The 18,675-nt window shown below is 34.1% G+C and overlaps 1 protein-coding gene across 13 annotated transcripts; it reads right to left on the bottom strand.

The window, feature by feature from the left end:
* Positions 1 to 819: 819 nt before the first annotated feature.
* On the bottom strand, positions 820 to 16,984 carry LOC18427714 (Beta-glucosidase, GBA2 type family protein). Of its 13 annotated transcripts, none has more exons than XM_088851089.1 (22): positions 16,661 to 16,947; positions 16,392 to 16,479; positions 16,167 to 16,284; positions 14,068 to 14,141; positions 13,440 to 13,550; positions 12,167 to 12,223; positions 11,965 to 12,038; positions 9,236 to 9,335; positions 6,833 to 6,903; positions 6,536 to 6,636; positions 6,289 to 6,392; positions 6,143 to 6,196; positions 5,746 to 5,801; positions 5,573 to 5,611; positions 5,307 to 5,451; positions 4,758 to 4,939; positions 4,616 to 4,683; positions 4,141 to 4,213; positions 3,972 to 4,033; positions 2,971 to 3,892; positions 2,332 to 2,622; positions 820 to 1,394 (listed from the first exon to the last, which is right to left on the bottom strand). In XM_088851089.1, exons 4-22 carry the CDS (start codon positions 14,125 to 14,127, stop codon positions 1,118 to 1,120), a joined length of 2,847 nt encoding a protein of 948 aa, XP_088707215.1. In that variant the 5' UTR covers positions 14,128 to 14,141; positions 16,167 to 16,284; positions 16,392 to 16,479; positions 16,661 to 16,947; the 3' UTR covers positions 820 to 1,117. The 13 variants fall into 13 exon arrangements, with proteins under 13 accessions (XP_088707215.1, XP_088707221.1, XP_088707219.1 ...); XM_088851095.1 differs by having other exon boundaries at positions 16,220 to 16,284; positions 16,661 to 16,915; XM_088851093.1 differs by having other exon boundaries at positions 16,451 to 16,479; positions 16,661 to 16,888.
* Positions 16,985 to 18,675: the final 1,691 nt, after the last annotated feature.

Here is an 18,675-nt window from a genome sequence, read left to right as displayed (position 1 = left end):
TGTTGATCTTTCCCCTTATTTTAGTATTTTTTTCGTCGTGTCCTCTTTGCAATTTATTGCCATCTTTTGAGCCATTTACACAGTGGTAAGGTCACAAGGAAAATGTTCATAGGACTCTATAGGACAACTTTCTCTTACACGTTTGTGCTTCATGGCATGGTATTCTTAAAAGTTGTATTTAGTTTGAGAGGTTATGTTCAATGTGCTCAAAAGTATCATCAATGTCAATGTTGCCTATATGTACTGTTGCTAATATAGATTGAACCTTTCAATTGTAAGTGCCTATAGCATGCTCCCCAAGAGCATATTGTACACTTATTCGACCAAAAATTTTGGAATCTATTTTAGAATCACTGTTGAGTATAAAAAACGATTCTAAATACTTAGATCTGACTACTTAAAAATTCTCGGTTCAATCTGGGGACATATGGAACATGCGATTCATTTATTTTTTTATTTCTCTTTTTTAGGCTGGTCCCTAGGTAGAGGAGGTTGCATTCAGTTTGTGGTCCCAACGATATTGTAGGTAGGGTTTTTTACATGCGGGAACATACAGCCTTCTGACTGTTAATTATATATACTGCCGATGTGACATTCCTGTGCATGCATGCACAATGGTTTCACTTTCATTAGTTTTACTCACTTTTCATGTTGTTAGCTCAACCTTGGCATACTGAATTCCTCGATTCTGCATTTTGCCCACAAAAGAATTGTCTTTTTCCTTAGAAATGTATAAATTTTCCATTCAATTTTGGCCGAAACTAGAGGTAGCAAAACTCATCAAACTTAAATCGGTTCACACATCTTAGGAAACCAATGAAACAACAAATATATCATGCATTAAACCAGATTTTCCCAGTAGTAAATAATTATATAAAGTACTACAAAATCAATATTTCCATTTCGGGAAACCCTTACAGGCCATTCATGCATCGAAGCAGAGTCATTTGCATTTGCAAATCATAAATAAATATGTATACAAGCCATTCATGGCTACCCCTTTTCATATCAGACTGTGCTCTATAGGACTCTAACCAATTATAGAATATAGATATGATGACAGCCGTTTCCTTGATCTTTTGGCAAATATTCATAAACCATGAAACTTCTTGTTGGATCAGTGCCTAAATCTTCTGCAAGTGCAATCGTAGAGATATTTCAATAAGCCGGGAGCACTTTCCTCTTTTGGTAATCTAAGTAACTCCGCAACCTTTGAGAAACCCACATGATGTTTGAGAGAGCTATCCGTTGTTTTTCTAGGCTTTTGAGTTTTGTTGTTCAAAACGGGAGGAGAGAGGGCCCATTGAATTGCCCAGATGGCGAGAGGGCGCATGTAAGATAACGATCGGAATTCACCATTTGTGTTCCAAGCTTCAGGAGTCTGGAAAGAGTACCTATAGAGAAACAAATCCGAGCTATTTAATTTTGAATGCACTATATTAGTTAATGTCTTCATGTTTTTCTTCATTTTGGTTCCCTTTTTCTTGATTGAATGAATGTTTTGGCTCTCCTATGAAAAACGAATTTAAGAGAAGAACCTTGTAGCTATTCATGAACTTCATGTCCAGAATTCAGCTATGAAGAGAATGATAATTCCCCTCATAATATGGTGGACTTTATCTACATTGTGCAAGTGTGTTGAACACTTGAATCTCTACCCCTCAGAGCAATATGTAGGTAAATAAGGGTTATGCATGTCATTTGTCAGTGTAAAAAAAACATAACACAATATAGTAATTGACAAAGGAAACTAAAGGAGCATATGACATCACCCATAAAGTAAAGGGAAATTGCTTCATGCGGGCTGGACCGCATTTCTACATATGCGGTCCAGAAATAGTAAAGCATCCATCTAAAACATAGATGCAAGTAGGTGTTCTATCTAAAAACAATGGAGACTAACGGTTCAAATGTTTTCTTACTAGAATTATTATTTTTAGCTTTTAAAATTTATTTATTTTTTCATGATTCATGATCTGCATGTTAGAGATTAAATGTTCTTAAATATTAAGTCTTAAAATCTATCTAAAAACTAGATTTATTAATAGGCCCGAATTTCTACATATGCGGGCTTGGCCACAGAATCCAGGTCCTAAAATAAATCCATGCCAACAACTATTTGAATGCCCTTTGTCCTATTTGTATATTAGTTTCATACTCTGTTAATAAGAACCAGCCTATTATTGTTCTTCAGATTTGTGGAAGGATCCTATGAAATTAATTGCAAAATAGAAAGCAATCTATTAATAATGCGACCCTTCTGTTTTATTCAGATTATCTCTAAATATAGAAAAGATTATTTTCAAAAGAAAACTAGAAGTAAGAACTCACCCAAGCCCCTCTGGAGACCAAGAGGCTTCATAGATTCCTTCTGCTGTCTTAAATGCAGAATCTTCCATGCCTTCTTGAATCATAGCAGCCGCCACAGCATATGTCACTCCCGTCCATATCTCTCTAGATTGCATGGTGCTCATATCAACAGTTCCATTTGGTAGCATTCCATTGACAGCTCCTCTCTTACCATCACCCAACTTCAACACATTGAACTGATACACTTTTTCCAGTGCACTTTGTGCTTTCTCATCATCAACAATTGGTACAAGCCCACATGCCCTTGCATACCTGAAAAGCAAATCAAGTAGCCATGAGCCACATACAATGCTCTTTGTATGTAGTATCCTAACATATATAGGTGGACTACTGATCCAAAAAGAAAATATATAGGTCGAGTAACTACATAGAAAAGAAGATATATAGGTCGACAATCTATCCCAAAATAAAATACATGGGTTGACTAACGATATAGGTGGACCTACTAGTCCATTCCCTATAGATATGCATTAGCAACGACAACAACAAGGACAATGACAATTATATTGTTGTTGTCATCGTAGTCATCATCATTTTTATTGTGAAATTCATAAAGAAATATACAGATGGGATTAGGAATAGGAAAACTAAGGAACATACCATTGCCCTGCTAATTGATCGGCTTGAATGGACGAACTATATGCGCCATCACTATTGTCATAATTGAAGTAAGAACCATTCCATAATGTCCCATAAACACGTTTTGCATTCTCAAACTTATGCCAAAAATAATCTGCAGAAGCATTGTCACCAACCTCATGGGCCATTGCAGAAGCCGCTTGCAAGGCCGCCACCCAAAGCCCCCCAGTGTATGCACTAACACCAGTCACTGACCACACATCATAAGTTTGATCAGGAAAGCCTTCATTCTCAATCATCCCATCTCTATCCTTGTCGAATTGGTCCATATAAGCCATCGCCATATAGACAGAAGGCCACACTGAATGAGCAAATGATTTATCTCCGGTGAATACCATGTCTCTGTAAACTTGGAGAACAAATTTTGGATTCAAATCCTTCCATCTATTCACATCATGAATGTTATAAGCGTTCACTTCAAACCAGGGGTCGTTTAGCCCTAGGTCATGGGGGACTGCACCAAGAACCTTTCGTGGGACCCACTTACCATCTTGTAGGGTTTTCATTCTCTCTGGATCATGCATCATCACCGCAGCAGCAAAGTCTCTTTGGATGCTTAGCTCAAGCTTTGGGAAGAGCATGATTAATGCAAATGATGCATAGAAATGGACGTCATAAGTATTCCACATGTGATATTCGATGCCCTCATAATAGAGGAACTGCCCAATGTTTTCCTCATCCTTTAGGAGTAATGTGGGTCCAAAGGCTGAATTAGCTGTGCTTGGATTTTGCATTTCTTCTAGTATGGATGTCATTCGGTCGAGGATCCCAATTGCAGTATCATTTTCACGACCTAAGGAAGTGGTGTTCTCAAAATTTGATTTGTCTAGGGAGAACTTTCTATCTTCTACACAAACTTGACTCTCGATAGGAGGTAACCCATCTGCAAAACAGAGCCTAGATGTTTAGATTGATAAAATTCAATCACATAGTGGAGTTTGGCTTGTAAATATTTGAAGTACCTGTCCAAATTGTTCCTCCAGCATTAAGATAGTACAACTCGTTGAAAAGGGTGATGCGGTACCTTGAAAGAAAGAAAGTCAAATAGTGTCACATGGTTTATATATTACAAAAAGATCATGTGGAAATGTTGAGTTTTTGTAATACATTTAGAAAGGACATAAAACTCACCATTCTGGAAGGGTTTTATCTTGTATAATTGGCTTTTGCCATGCTTCAATTTGGGACTCCCAACTGCCATGCTCTAGAACATATAGAAACAAAGAACAAAATGTAAGGGGCATAACATATATCGATGAAAGTCCATATCATTAGAAGCATTTCTTTTTGTTTCTAACTTGAGAAATTTAGAGATACAAAATATCTAAACTTACAGGCCTCTTGAAGATGGGATATTCCTCTTTCAATACTATAGTCAGGTGTCATAAAATGTAAAATGTTCAAATATGTTTGTCTTGAATAGAAATGGAATAAGTCTTTGTGCTAATTGGTAATCAATTTCAATTCTTTTCTTTAACATGGACTTCATAGGCTTAATAGAAAAGCAATAATAAGATTGGTAAACATACTACAAGTAAAGACCTGTAAGATAAAAGTTTGTTAAAAAAAAGAAATCTATGGATTCTCATGTCTATAGATTTGTTACCTAGAATAGCATCGTGTACAAGTTTGGCCGCAGCATCCCCTTGAGTGCCATAAAATGTGGTGTACCGCCTGTAAGTATATTACCAGGAATCAATATGATAAGATTGCAATTACTGCTGCTAATTCTGAAATCAACTACTTACCTGTGATAAATTTTTCCACTAGGAAATTTGACTTTAGAACATGCCCATGCTAGAGAAAATGTAACATTTCGAACTGTGTGAGGTGGAACAGTAACTGAGGCTACCACAGCAGCTCCAATGGATGATTCTGGTTCCGAAGGTATGGTTGTGGCACTGGAAATAAGCCGATCAAATGATCCATGCTATTAAGACAAAAAGCTTAAAAAGTCAAATCCTTGAGAAAGAACAGAATATAACATGAGTTAAGAGTATTTTCAAATTTTGAATTAACTTCTTGTTGGATGTGTGAGGAATCATGAGTAGGTGACAAATTCCCGACTTTGGTTTGATTTCACGTTAGCTATGCATGAAGTATGTTGAACATGTAAGGAACGAAATGATTGAAAGAAAGGAAGATTATGCAATAGACTGCATTTATCAAAACAAGTTGTCAACTAGAATAGGTTTCTAACATGTATTGAACAAAGTCACTCAGAAATACATAGGTCAACGATGCAGTATCAAATCTCCACAACATGAACACCAAGAAAACATGGTGACATGTCTAACCTCTTTAACTTCATGCCACATGTCTCTTGCTGAGAATCCTTGAGAATTTCCAGAGATCACAAAGCTGGGGCATTCAGAGACATGAACATCATTGGTCTCTTGGGCTGCTATAGCAAATGTTACTTCTGGTTGCCCATTTACCACCCTGCATTGCCCATGCACTAAAACATGAATAAAGAGACAAAAGATAGACAAATAAGTGAACAAATTAATCTATATTGAGCAAATGAAACTCAAAAAGATTGTAATGAGAGAGGAAAACTAGCTTGTGGCATAGAGTCACTCCACGCACACCATCCATCATCCTGTCATTCCACGCAGTGAAGAAGGCATTATATGACGCAAATAGGTATGGATAATAGAAAAGACTTAAATTAATTACTCACTACAAAACAACAAATTTGGTGAGATATTAATTTCAAGTAAGATATATTGTTACCTCAGTTGGGAATTGAGATGATTGCCAGAGAACTCTGATTGTCCCCCAACAGAATTCTACAAGGTATTTCGAAAGAGAATTAAGCCTGAATAAATAGTTAGTCTAGTAGGAATACATGTTGATAATAAATAAGGGGGACTGTCTAAGAAATTATCAAGGAAGTTGAGTATTGCACGATCAATACAAAGACTGATGATTTTGAGTCACTTGACTTGATAAAGGTGATTTACATAGCTACTTCAGCAAAAATCTGCTATTATAAAGAAAAAGACAGTAAGTTAAGAGATAATTGTTTTATAAAATTAACTTCTTCTTGGTAAAAATTAATGAAACCTCCAGGAAAATATAAGAACAAATGAGCAATATTATATTATATACATCCTAGTTGTTAACTTACAGCAAATGTGAAAAGTAAGCTGACATCGGCAGCATCCTTCCCAGAATTTATTAGCTGGACAGAATCAATAAATAAGTTCACAATAGGATATGATAATGAAGAGAAGTGAAAGATGCCACCAGATGTCTTGAAGTGCCCTTGCATACCGTGAATGTGAATACGGTTACAGGTAAACTACTCTCCCGATAATTATTTGGAATAATTGGTGAAATCTGTCTGCATACTATTTTAAGATCTGGATCAGGTTCATCTGCAATGGAATAGAAGTCAGCTAGAATACGTAAAATCACATGTACAAAGAAAGCAAAGTTCATTTGGTGATTAAAATTCATACATGTTTTTGGTGATTAAAATTCATATATGTTTGTGGAGATATTCCTAATATATTGTTACCTTCATACACTGTCCAAGCCCTTGGATATAAAGCATGGTAAGTAGAATGTTCCCCATTAAGGTTCCAATCCCAAGATCCAATGCCTGAAATAGTATGATCTCTGTAAAACCAAACACCAGCAACTCAATCAACTAATAGAAGAAAAAGTAATACTGGAAAAACAACATTAGAATCTCTAGTTCACATAACGTAGTAAAAAAAAAAAAAAGTTCACATTAAAAATTTACATAAACTTCTTCTAAACAAGAATGGAAATTCATGAATTTAGCAATGAAATAATCAAGAGGGATACTTACTTGAGCACATCTGGGCGACCAGGGTGTAATACAGTAGAAAAACTTTTCCCATTTGGACGTGAAATGAAAACCTGTATAAATGAAAATAGAAGACATCAAATATATAAATTGGTAACCCTTGCTTGCGTGAGAGTTTCATAAACCATGATGATGAAGAAAATAACTTCTCAAGCACAGATAGTGAAAACTAATGGGGAAAACCTCAATGAAAAATGGACACTGAAAAAAATGTCATACTGGATATTTGAAGAAGATACATCATTAGGGAGACAGAGCTCACATGATTTGCTTATTAAAAGAATCATCATGCAAACAAAATTCAAAAAATGATCCAGTTCTGATGAGTCCATCTTAGAGATGCCTTTGGGATCCAAATTTCCAGGCATCGATGATCTCAACCATGGGGATCATGAATATGAAAAAATAAATAAATTTTGAAACTTAAAAAATCTAATTGTAAAAAATTATTTGCACCATCAGTTAGGTTTTGATTCAGGCACCCTTTTCTGTAGCCCATGTTTTTCTTTTTTGACAAGGTTACATAGGAATGGAACTTGAGATATTGTGCTATGAAATCCCAGCCTCTACCGTCTTGACCCAAGCCAGATTCCTGGTAACCCATAAGCGTAGTAAGGAGGTTTAAAATCTTGTATATATCAAGTGCGTGAAAAATGACTTAATGATTGACACAAGTAATCCTTAAAAGGGGGGAAATGTAAATTAAAATAGATTTACAGGTGTTTGTGTGGTAAATGAAACAATAATAAGGTCCATTTACTATGAGGATTTTAATTTTTCTTTTTGTTAATGGGTTAGGTAAGGAGGCGAATTCGATTTGGTTGCCAATATTTGAGGCAAGGATAGCCATAAAACAAGTCTATGGGGACTCTGTCATCAGAATATTCTTGACACGTCACATGAAAAGTATTTAAATGGAGACAACTCACATCCAAGCCTAACACAAGTAATCAAATCATGTTCATGATTTTTCTCTTAAGTTATTCCAAGTATAGAAAAGCTTTCAATCGCGTCATTAATCTTCTTAACATGCTATGGAAATATGCAAAAATTTAGGCTGGCCAAATATTCTATTATTTGAAATCCTTAGTAAAACGCAATGCCAGTATTGATTGATGGAAGAGTACTGTGCTTCCCCAGAGCCAAAACATGTTACTGGTGCAGATGCCTACATAAACTGGGGATTCCTTTAAGACAGGGATCAGCTTGAAAGACAAGATCAGTTGCTTGGTCTCCTCCTCCACATGGCTTGTTTAAATTAATTCAGATGGTATCTCCAAAACAGGCTCAGCTTTTTTTCTTTTGGGGGGGAGTTAATCAGGGACATGAAAGTAAATGGGTTTATGCATACACACTCATATAGGGAAGCTTCCAGCTTCCAAGCAGAGATCAGAACTATGGTCACCAGATTTGTATTTTGAACTTAATTTGGGCTTCAACATGAAATACTGCCATGTCACTCCCATGCGTTGGCAGCAAGAATTTCCTCATTGCACTCAACTCAGAATTCAACATGGGATGCTAGAATATGGCTCCCATGTGCTAGTAGTTGGAAGTTCTTCATCGTCATGCTTGTTTTATCATGTTTATCATTGGTCGCGCCAACTCATTGTATTCTTAATACTAGTAGACAAGCAAGTAGACCATGTAGAGAGCCACATAGAAGGCAGACTACTTACCATCCTGGGTACCACTGTACAAAAAATTGAACTCTAGGATTCCAAACCAGCCTGTGACTAAGCCAAACCACACTCTTTACCACATAAAATGCCTTTTATGCATCAAAACAACACAATATGCATATGTATGCGTGTGTGTGTGTGTGTGTTTATATATATATTAATATAAATATATATATATATATATATATATATATATATATATATGAATGTATATGCATATGGTTATACATATGTATATGTGCATGTATGTATAACCAAAGACTGGGAAATGTTCAAGTTTTTAATCCATTAAACAAGGCAATTGGGCGAGTCAAGCTGATGCCACCAGTTTTTCCAAATTGATAATGGGTTTTTTATCACTGTTGGGTTCCATTGCAGATTTTTGTATGACCTTATATTGTGGCAATGAATCAGTGTGTCATGGACATTGCGGAAGTGCAACACTTGAAGTGTTCATAGCATGTTTGCATGCCAAAGTCATGATTATTAGATTTTGGGCCTCTTCAGAGCTATGCGAGTGTTATGGGTATCTATCTGGTATCACCAGGGGAATACACCTTATAATATGTCTATTCATATTTATTTTCTCATCAGACATGAAGTAATTCTCCATAAACGAAGAGGGCCTAAATTTTGTGCAATTCAGAAATACTTTTAGTGGCTGCATACTTCAGAAAAAATAAAATTAAAGTGTCATAGTTACAGAAAATTGGTTTGCCAAGACAGCTTCATCTTCACAAATTCCAGGGAACAGTTGCCAGCGTTGAAACTCGCCTTTGTAACTTCTCCCGATGCTTCCTGCACTGTAGTTAGTTATGAAAAGGTTAGGTTGATAATTGATTTTCTCTTTATTAAAAGATAAGGGGTAACATGAGAGAATCATAGCCAACATGTGATTGACCTTATGTTTGCCATGCAGTATAAGAAACAAAAAGATCATGATTACATAAATTTATTTCATTCTGTAGGTGAATTTAACACAATTCATTCAATATGTCAGTTATCCCTTACGATAAAGTCCCCTTGCTCCTTTCCCTGTTAACAAATTATTTAGTTCAGTTACGGAACACAAGAATCATCTTTTACAGTAAATATTACCTCTCCTTCCCATGATATAAGATTAAAGTATACATTCTTCATCCTGAATTTATCGTGTATAGCTCAATTTCCAAACATTCGCTAACTGAGATGAGAAGCAAGGCTAAAAGAGGTAAATCGATCCATCGTAAACCTGAATTCAATTTACAACATTACCTCTTAAGTCCACTCTCAATATTATCCAATCATGTCTCTAATGCCCAATAATTTGAGGTTTACTGAAGCTGGACACATCTATAAATTTCTAGAGAACCAATAATTTTCTTAAAAGACACATCACATGTCCCTCACCCAAAACCTACTGCTTTTCATGAGTTAAGATCATATGGTGGCTCACATATCTAAAATAATTAAAAACCACTATCCTCCCTAGTTGATGATACAGATGGTGGCCAAGGCCAACTCCATTGTCTAAAAGTTTTGAGAAGTTAACATCCCCTCTAAGGATATTGAGATTCTAATTGTTCAAAGAATCACCCATTTAGGCTTCTTCAGTATTACCTCAACTTAGTACGATATATGCCACCATCATCTCGATAAATTTGTGTTGCCAAAAACTTGGTTGCTTTCATTAGGTCAGAAGTATTACAAGCTCCCCATATCTTCCAAGTTGCAGATATCACCAATGATCAAAGTATGGCTTAAAATGGGTACTGCCTACAAACATCTAATACCCCTATTTAAGGTTAAATGATGTATGTGCAGTTTTATCATCTTATCTTACATTGGAATGAGCGCCTTTTCTACAATTTAATAGTTTTTCACTTCATGCAATTGAACAAAACATACTTCATTCACAGAGCATAATTTCTCTCCCTTAGACTATCCACCATGCCTATTGCAGAATACCATACACATGCTCCAATTTTGTTAGCAATTTTTAAAACAAAAAATTTCTTGAGGGCAGAAGCATAAAAATTCCATAGTGAGGCAATAGCTACATTACTCAAAAACATTTGGAGAGACACCAATATATATATATATATGGAAAAAGTTTATATAAGGATGCAACCTTATAATGTAGAACGACGGATACCCCTCAAAAATCCATCGGAAAGGTAGTTTTAATGTTGAAAAACCGTTTGATTGCTCATCTCGACATCGAGATGTATGACTATGAAAGATAAAAAGATTTTAAGTCCCAAAAATAGAGCATTTTACAACATATTATCTACACCATCCATTTTCAAGATTTTCATATGTTTATAGATCTACTTGATTTTAACCATTTTTTAAATTTAAAATTTTATAATTAGATATAAAAATAGATTTTGAGATAATCCTAAGAACATTTTACATCAAAATTATATACCATGATAAAATTTGAAGGTGCACCTTACCTCTACACCTACGGATGCATCCGTATGCCAACTGCACCCATATATATATATATATATAAATATATATATATATATATATATATATATATATATCCGCTTTCATATTTCATGCACCCTCATAATATATTTATTCCACTAGCTCGGAATCAATTCTCATATGTCCTAATCTTTATTAAAAGGAGAAAGCTAATAATAGCTGGGCAGCTACAATGAATAGTAATATAGGTGGAATCCCAGCCGTCAAATCTTTATCGAGTGGTTCAAAATACATATCGATATTTTAATTTTAATTATTTTCATAAATCTGATTAAGATAAAATTTTGGGTGTATATACCTAACACTCTTGCGCACCATATAAAAATATAAAAAAAACATTTTCAATAATTTAAAATGACCAAATTGCCCCCGTCATTTTTCAGGGGTATTTCGATCATCTTATTTTGGGAAATATTTTTCATATATTTTTTAATTGTGCGCTCTATTGTTTAGTACACACATCTAAAATTTTATTGTGATCCGATTTCTAAAAAAAATATTAAAATTCATATAGTAATATGCATTCTGAACCACATGATGAAGATCTGACGGCTGATATTCCACCTATATTACTATTCATTATAGTTATCCAGCTGTTGAAAGGTTTACTCTTATTAAAAACTATGCAATAATATTCTATTATCAAGAGTGCATAAGAAAATCAACAAACATAGCATTTCAGTGAAGCCCCCAAATCTTACTACATTTAAATGCAAACCATGCTCATCAGAGTATCTACTTTACTATGAGGCTGTAGATTTCCATCCAAGTCCAGGTCTAACATACTTGTGTTAAGTGAAATACCATAGCACATTCACTATGTACAAAAAAAAATGCTAAAACAAATTTAAATAAAAGAATCCAAAGGTCTGCATGTCATACATCTATATATAGTCACAAAATAGAAAGAGGTCAAAGTTCAAATACAAGCAACTACAATCAGCTATCAATACTAACCCAATCCCACCAAGAGGGATGCCATGACAAGATGTATGCTTTATCTGTGGATTAAACGGATCAATAACAGCTGTCTGCAAAAGGAAACATTGATAATGAAGAAATTAAAAATTAATGGAAGTAGCTATAATTGAAATAAAGTTATTGCATTGGATACCTTAAACAGGTTTGATTATGACATCACGAATAAGGAAATAATTACCCGTCCTTTAGAATGTTCTTCGTTGATATGGCGCCACATTCGAATACCTAAACTAGCCTGTCATTCATTAAGAAATAAAGTTAGTTTAGTTAGACATAAGTAGTGAAAAACGAAAGAAGACTAAAACATGAACCCAATTAAACTAAAAATGACTCATTTTAGATAGAAGTGGTGTCTTGGATTACTATGTATAGTAACAATATATTTGCTGAAACAATAATAATCACTTGTGTCTGCTTAAGATGCAACTATAGATACAGAAAATCTTAGGTGTGTGTTGCTCTATCTGCCACATACCAATAGAAAACATACTCACCCAAACAGAAGAATCTTTTTAAAGAAAAAAAGGTAAGACTAGGCTTAGTGATATAAAAGTGTGTTCATGAATTACTAAACCAGGTTTCAGAAATAAAATCCGGAGATCCAAATCAACAAGCAAGTGTCCACAAACTGGTCATTGAACATATTGACATACTTAAAATTATACATAGACCAATATCCATATAGACGCTCAAAATGTTTCCTGATAAAATAAACAGGGACAAAAAGATTTTCCTCCCATGATAACTCTCATGCTACTACTAGGCTAGTCAGTTTCAATCTTGCCACATTCTGCAGTAATTCATCTCCAAACCATTGTTTTACTATGCATGATCGCATTTATCAAGTCACATCCAAATACATATTTTTTTTGTCATCAAGAATAAACTCTTCTAATATATAACTAAATATATTGATATTCATGGTGAATCAGAACAATAGATACATGATATTAAATTCTCAAAAACCTAGGCTATAAAAATTGCATAGCCCACATTCAAGATGTCGTATTAAAAAATGAAGTTCATCACGAGTGCACAACAATAAGTAAATATTCTCTCAAATAATGAGTATTTAATATCCCTTTCCAAGAGAATCCCATTTTGTAAATTCATACAATATAACTTTTAAATATATTTTACCATCAGCAACAGCCATTCTTATTTTAGGGGGAAGAGTGCCCTATAATAATACTTTTGATAATTTATACTCAAAAAACAAACTTTTGTCATGTTACATTTAGCATTCATTATCCTATAAAATAAAGAAGTTCAAAACATTTAGGATAAATTAAAAACAAAAAAAATGAGTATCATAGAAGAGCATATGAGAATTTTGTTCACATGTCAATTATTCAAAAAAATAAAATTTCATGGAAATGGTTGAACAAAAATTTAAGTAACAAGTGTACAACAAATTTAGAAAGCAGTATCTTATTGCTCTTCAAAATTACCATCTTCAGCTTTTCAAGCATAGTAAGAGTGAATTCTGAAAGGGCATCCCGGTTAGTGTTTATTTTGCGATGCCAAGTCAAAGGTGCTGGTTGCCCTGGATCAACAAAGACCTGGAAAAGAGCCAGCCAGCAATTAGAATTTATATAGTTCAAGGTAGATGATTAGAGAATAGTTAACCATAGATAATCAGAAGGTATATTTTCAGTGCTTCGTTATACAAAAAGTCATCGGCTAGGTAAACATCTGAGGGGCAATAAAAATAAATAACCCATTATGTGATGAGAAGCTATATGAAGTCATATTTCTATATATAAGAGCGTTCCCATATAGAAGAACATTATTTGATATATCAATCAACTCGTGCGTCTAATAAAAGGTGTGAAAGCAACCACATATCCAGAGTTAAATAAAAGAGTTCATCATGAACCGAGATTAAAGATTCAGTACATATATAACCATGAAGAACAAGTAGATATAAGGAGTACATGCAGGACATTAGTCAATAAATTCAAACCCAAACTTAAATTCATGATCAATCATCAACGAGGTAAGACTCTCTGACTAAAGTAACAGAGATGAGAATTCCCTAAATTAGGAAAAGCACAGTAGAACACACTAAGCTCATACCTCTGTAGTGAAATCCTTAGCGGAATCATTCTTCTCTTCAATGAAACCATATGTCAGCATCTTGGGGAGTCAATCTATGGTATGTTTCAACATGAAAATAACATAAGACAACATAAATTACAGTATCCAAACATTTTCATAATTTCTATACAGAGATTGAGTTGTATTAATTTTAAACAACCATATAAAGAACAAGTCGCAGCACAATAAAGTTTTCAAAGAAATTGTTTTAGATATAGTTTTGATTATTCCCTATATATTGAAAGATAATGAGTAAAATAAGGTGACAAACTCAAAATACAAGTAATCAGAACATATTAAAAAGGAGCAGAAGAAAAGTGCGTCAGGTTAAAGCATTAAAGCAGGTATTTAGAAAATCCAAGAATGAGATAATGAGCATTCCAACAAACTAAGCAAGGATTCTCATGGAAAAATGATGCATGCAGCTGATTTCAAACCCTTAGAGGCATTTTTCAGCCAAATTCACTGAGCAAAACCAGTAAAGCATGCTATAGACCACTAAAATCAACCATAAAAATTAGAATTCGGGTTTCTTGGGGTTTAAGTTAAGGTTTCATCTATAAATAGGGACTTATATACGGTTTGGAATCGGAGTTGAACATTATTGATTTGAGTAAATTCTCGTTAGAACCAAAAGTGGCTATAAAGGTTGGCAGGTGAGCTTCCATCTTTAATTTTCAATCAAATTATCAAAAAAATTTCATCAAAAACTATTAAAAAGAAAAATTCGGATTTAAAAATTAAAACAAGCATGACGTGAACATTTGAACAACCCACCTTGAAAAAGTTTATGAAGGACATGTTGCAATATTTCAAATGATTACTATATTCGAATATTAAAAATTAAACAAGCATGACGTGAATACTTGAACAACCTACCTTGAAAAAGTTCATGAAGGACATGTTGCAGTATTTCAAATGATTACATATTCTAATATTGTTTGAGATATAAACAACTTAAAGAAATTCAAAAATTATAAATTAAAAACCAAAGGATGAATGAGAATTTTCAGATTTCTGAGTATCCCGGACCAAAAATCCCACAAAATTTCCAAGTTGAACAAAAAAGAGTTGTAATAAATCAATAAATTACAGCATTCAATAATACTCCAATAAATTAATAAAACCAGCATTCCAGCAGAAGGCTCCCCATTTGGAAAGCAACTAAATATAAAACAACATGAAAAACATAAGTTTAAAAGCCCAATGCCTCAAATCAGCAAGAAGCCGATCACTGAACAAAATTTACTAAAAACTCACAATATTTAGATGGCATCTCCTTGAAATTGTAAATGATTAGATTTTTGAATAATAACTTTTTCAAAAAAACAGCCAATGTTAAGAAATAAATACATGGACTGTATTTTCATAATTATATTAAGAACGACAATTACACAAAGTAAATGAAAACAATTCAAATTTGTGTCTCAAAATAAAAGAACTGGCAATCACTTCATAAGATTTATCTTAAATTTTCAGGGAAAAAGTATAAAATTTTGAAGAAAAAAAAACATTTTGTGACAAACAAATTACAGTATCTACACGAGGATTATTCCTCACTTTTTGAGAAGATAAATGACTAAATAGCATCTCTAATCCACAATAATTCCAAAATCAAAATTATGATTCAAATGATCAACTTCAAGTCATTCAATAGATTGTCTCGAATTTCCAAGAGAAGGCAAATTTTAAGCATTTCTAAAGAGAACAAATTGAAAGCTACAAATTTTAAGCAAATGTTTCCTCAGGATAGCAGAGAATAATAGATGAAATAAAATTGGAAGCAAATGCGACTAAAATCTGTATCAGAAAGAAGAAATCGTGATCGAAAAGGAAGAACCAAGATAGAGAAAGCACGTAGGACAGAGCAGATAAGGGAAAAAATAACGAAATAAATCTGATAGGGAGAGAGAGAGAGAGCAAGTAAATGGCCGAGCAGAGTACACAACTACATAAGTGTAATGAAAATGGAACAAACGAGAGAGAGCAGAGAAACCAAACTAAATGCAATCGATAAGAGAAACAGGAGACCAAAGAAATCCAACTACATGGGGAAGAAACAAGAGAGCGAGAGAGACCTGAAATTCAGGTTGACGTGAGAGAATGACTTGAATTTAGTAGAGAGAGAGACCTGACTTTCACGCCGAAGAGATTGAACGAGACATGAAGCTCGTGTCGAAGAAGTTCAAGAGAGCTCTGAAATGAGAGAGAGAGAGAGAGAGAGACTTTTCTACAAGTAAGATGAACCCGATTGATAGCGAAGAGAGAGAGAGGGAGAGGAAAGGAGAGAGAGAGAGAGAGACCTTGTTTTCAAGCCGAAGAGATCAATAAAACCTGAAATTCGAGGGAGAGAGAGAGAGACCTGACTTTCGTGTCCAAGTTCACAGAGACCTGGAGAGAGATAGAGAGGATTTTCGATTAATTATAAGCGCTGGATTGACAGGGAAGAGAGAGAGGAGAGAGGAGAGAGGAGAGAGGGATGGATCTTCGACGAATTAGAAGCGGGAACTTAAGGAGAGAGAGAGAGAGAGAGCTGAGATCTGAATTTGACGCCAAAAAGTTTGAACGGAACCTGAAATTCCGTCGGAGATATGGAGAGAGAGTCTTCGGCAAGGTAGAGAGAGAGAGATTCTTCGGCACGTTAGAAATGCGCGCCTGGCAGAGCAACGAATAGAAACGTAGATAGGGTGAGGTACAATTATGAACACTGGAGAGTTTGTGATTTAGAGAGAGAGAGAGAGAGAGAGAGGCATATACGATCATTAGAGAGAGAGAGTTGATACTACGATCGGATGACAACGAGTAAGAATAGAAATAATCATGAAGATAATGAGAACGAGAAGAGAGAGAATACACCTTGTGGAATCCCAGGTCTGTCCGGATCTATATAACAATGCAGCAAAAAATTAGGCTCCGCCGTCCAACTTTTAAAAAAAATTGGACTGGTATCTTTCTTTTCTTTTTTTTCTTTTCTTTCGTCATTATTCCTATATTTTCACGAAAAAGTATTAAAGGAAAAAGTTTATATAAAGGAAAACGTTTATATAGTGATGAGGATCTAAATAATCAAATTTGAACCTATCTCAAAATTTTTACTAGAAGATGTTTGTTTTGATGCCCAAATATCCTCAAATTGATCATCTCGACATTAAGATGTATGGACATGAGAAAAAAATGGATTTCAAGTTTTGAAAACAGTGTATTTTGCTACGTATTTATTGACCGTCAATTTTCAAGTTTTCATATATCTATCTATCTACACTGTTTTTTAAGCTTTAAAATTTATAAATGAAAATAAAATTTAAGGCTATTACAAATATTTTCAGTATTGAAACCACAATTCTCGAAACTATTTGAAAGTAGGCTCTAATTTGATTGTTTAGAGCCTAGGCTCTATACAAACTGCACCCTTATATAAAAGGTTGTTTTGAGATTGAAAAACCATCTAATTGGTCATCTCATATATATATGAATATAAAAAGAAAAAAAGGATTTCGAGTCCCAAAACTAGTGCATCTAGCAACGCAATATTTGGACGGTCCATTTTCAATATTTTTATATGTTTATAGATCTACTTGATTTCAATTATTTTTGAAGTTTTAAATTTTATAATTAGAGATGAAAATAGATTCTCCAACCATCCTAAAAAAAATTAACGACAAAATTATATTTATGATAAAATTTGGAGATACGCCTTAATTTGATTGTTTAAGGTTGCAACCTTAGGTAAACCACACTCTTTAGCTCTTGCAACTTCAAAATTTTTAAAAAGGTAAAAGTTTATATAAGTCGAGGCTCTAAACAATCAAATTAGAGCCTATCTCAAAAATTTCACTAAAGGATGTTGTTTTGATGCCCAAATATCATCAAATTGATCATCTCAACATCAAGATGGATGGACATGAGAAAAAAATGGATTTCCAAGTTTTGGAAATAGTGGATCTTGTAACGCATTTTTTTATTGTCAATTTTCAAGATTTTTTGTTCGATCTACACTATTTTTTAATCTTTAAGTTCTATAATTAAAGATGAAAATGTATTTTAAGGCTATTACAAAAACGTCCAGAATTGAAACCATATTTCTCGATACTATTTGAAGGAAGGTTCTAATTTGATTGTTTAGATCCAGGGCGCTATACAAATCACACCTTTTAAAAAATATCTCCAACATTTTATATCTTATGCCCCATCTTTTAGAAGCGACTTCAATTTTATTTTCAATTTAACTGAAAATTGTGTATCAATACTTTCCACTGTCATACGTCTATTAAAAATATAAGAGATCATCATCACCATTGTCACAACCTTTTCCTAAGTATTTGGGTTCGGCTATTTGAATCCTGGTATGCCATTATATTCTATTAGGGGTCATACCCTCATCGAAGTTACAAATCCCCATATATTTTCCTACTACTTTCAACTGTATTCTTTTGGGCCTACCCCTTGCTCGTTTTAAGCTTTCCACTTTAACTAAATCGTACATCCTAATAGATGTTGTACTCGATCTGTGTTGCACATGCCCAGCCTGTCTATGTTTATTTTATGTATCTTATCATCTATTGGAGCCACACCTAAGTTATCCCGAAT

The sequence above is a fragment of the Amborella trichopoda genome, chromosome 11 (assembly GCF_054954075.1).
Source record: "Amborella trichopoda isolate Santa Cruz 75 chromosome 11, AtrichopodaSantaCruz75HAP2 v2.0, whole genome shotgun sequence".
Lineage (NCBI taxonomy): Eukaryota > Viridiplantae > Streptophyta > Magnoliopsida > Amborellales > Amborellaceae > Amborella > Amborella trichopoda.
Note: the sequence above shows the minus strand (reverse complement) of the source record. Positions and strands in the feature narration are given on the sequence as shown.

What these genes read in the sequence shown, in the direction of transcription:
- LOC18427714 (XM_088851094.1), bottom strand. Translation starts at nt 14,127, where the DNA reads ATGCTGACATATGGTTTCATTGAAGAGAAGAATGATTCCGCTAAGGAT. An exon ending in GGTCGCCCAGATGTGCTCAA is followed by an intron (nt 6,637 to 6,832) that starts GTAAGTATCCCT and finishes TTGGTTTTACAG; the next exon opens with AGATCATACTATTTCAGGCA. An exon ending in GGCTTGGACAGTGTATGAAG is followed by an intron (nt 6,393 to 6,535) that starts GTAACAATATAT and finishes ATTCCATTGCAG; the next exon opens with ATGAACCTGATCCAGATCTT.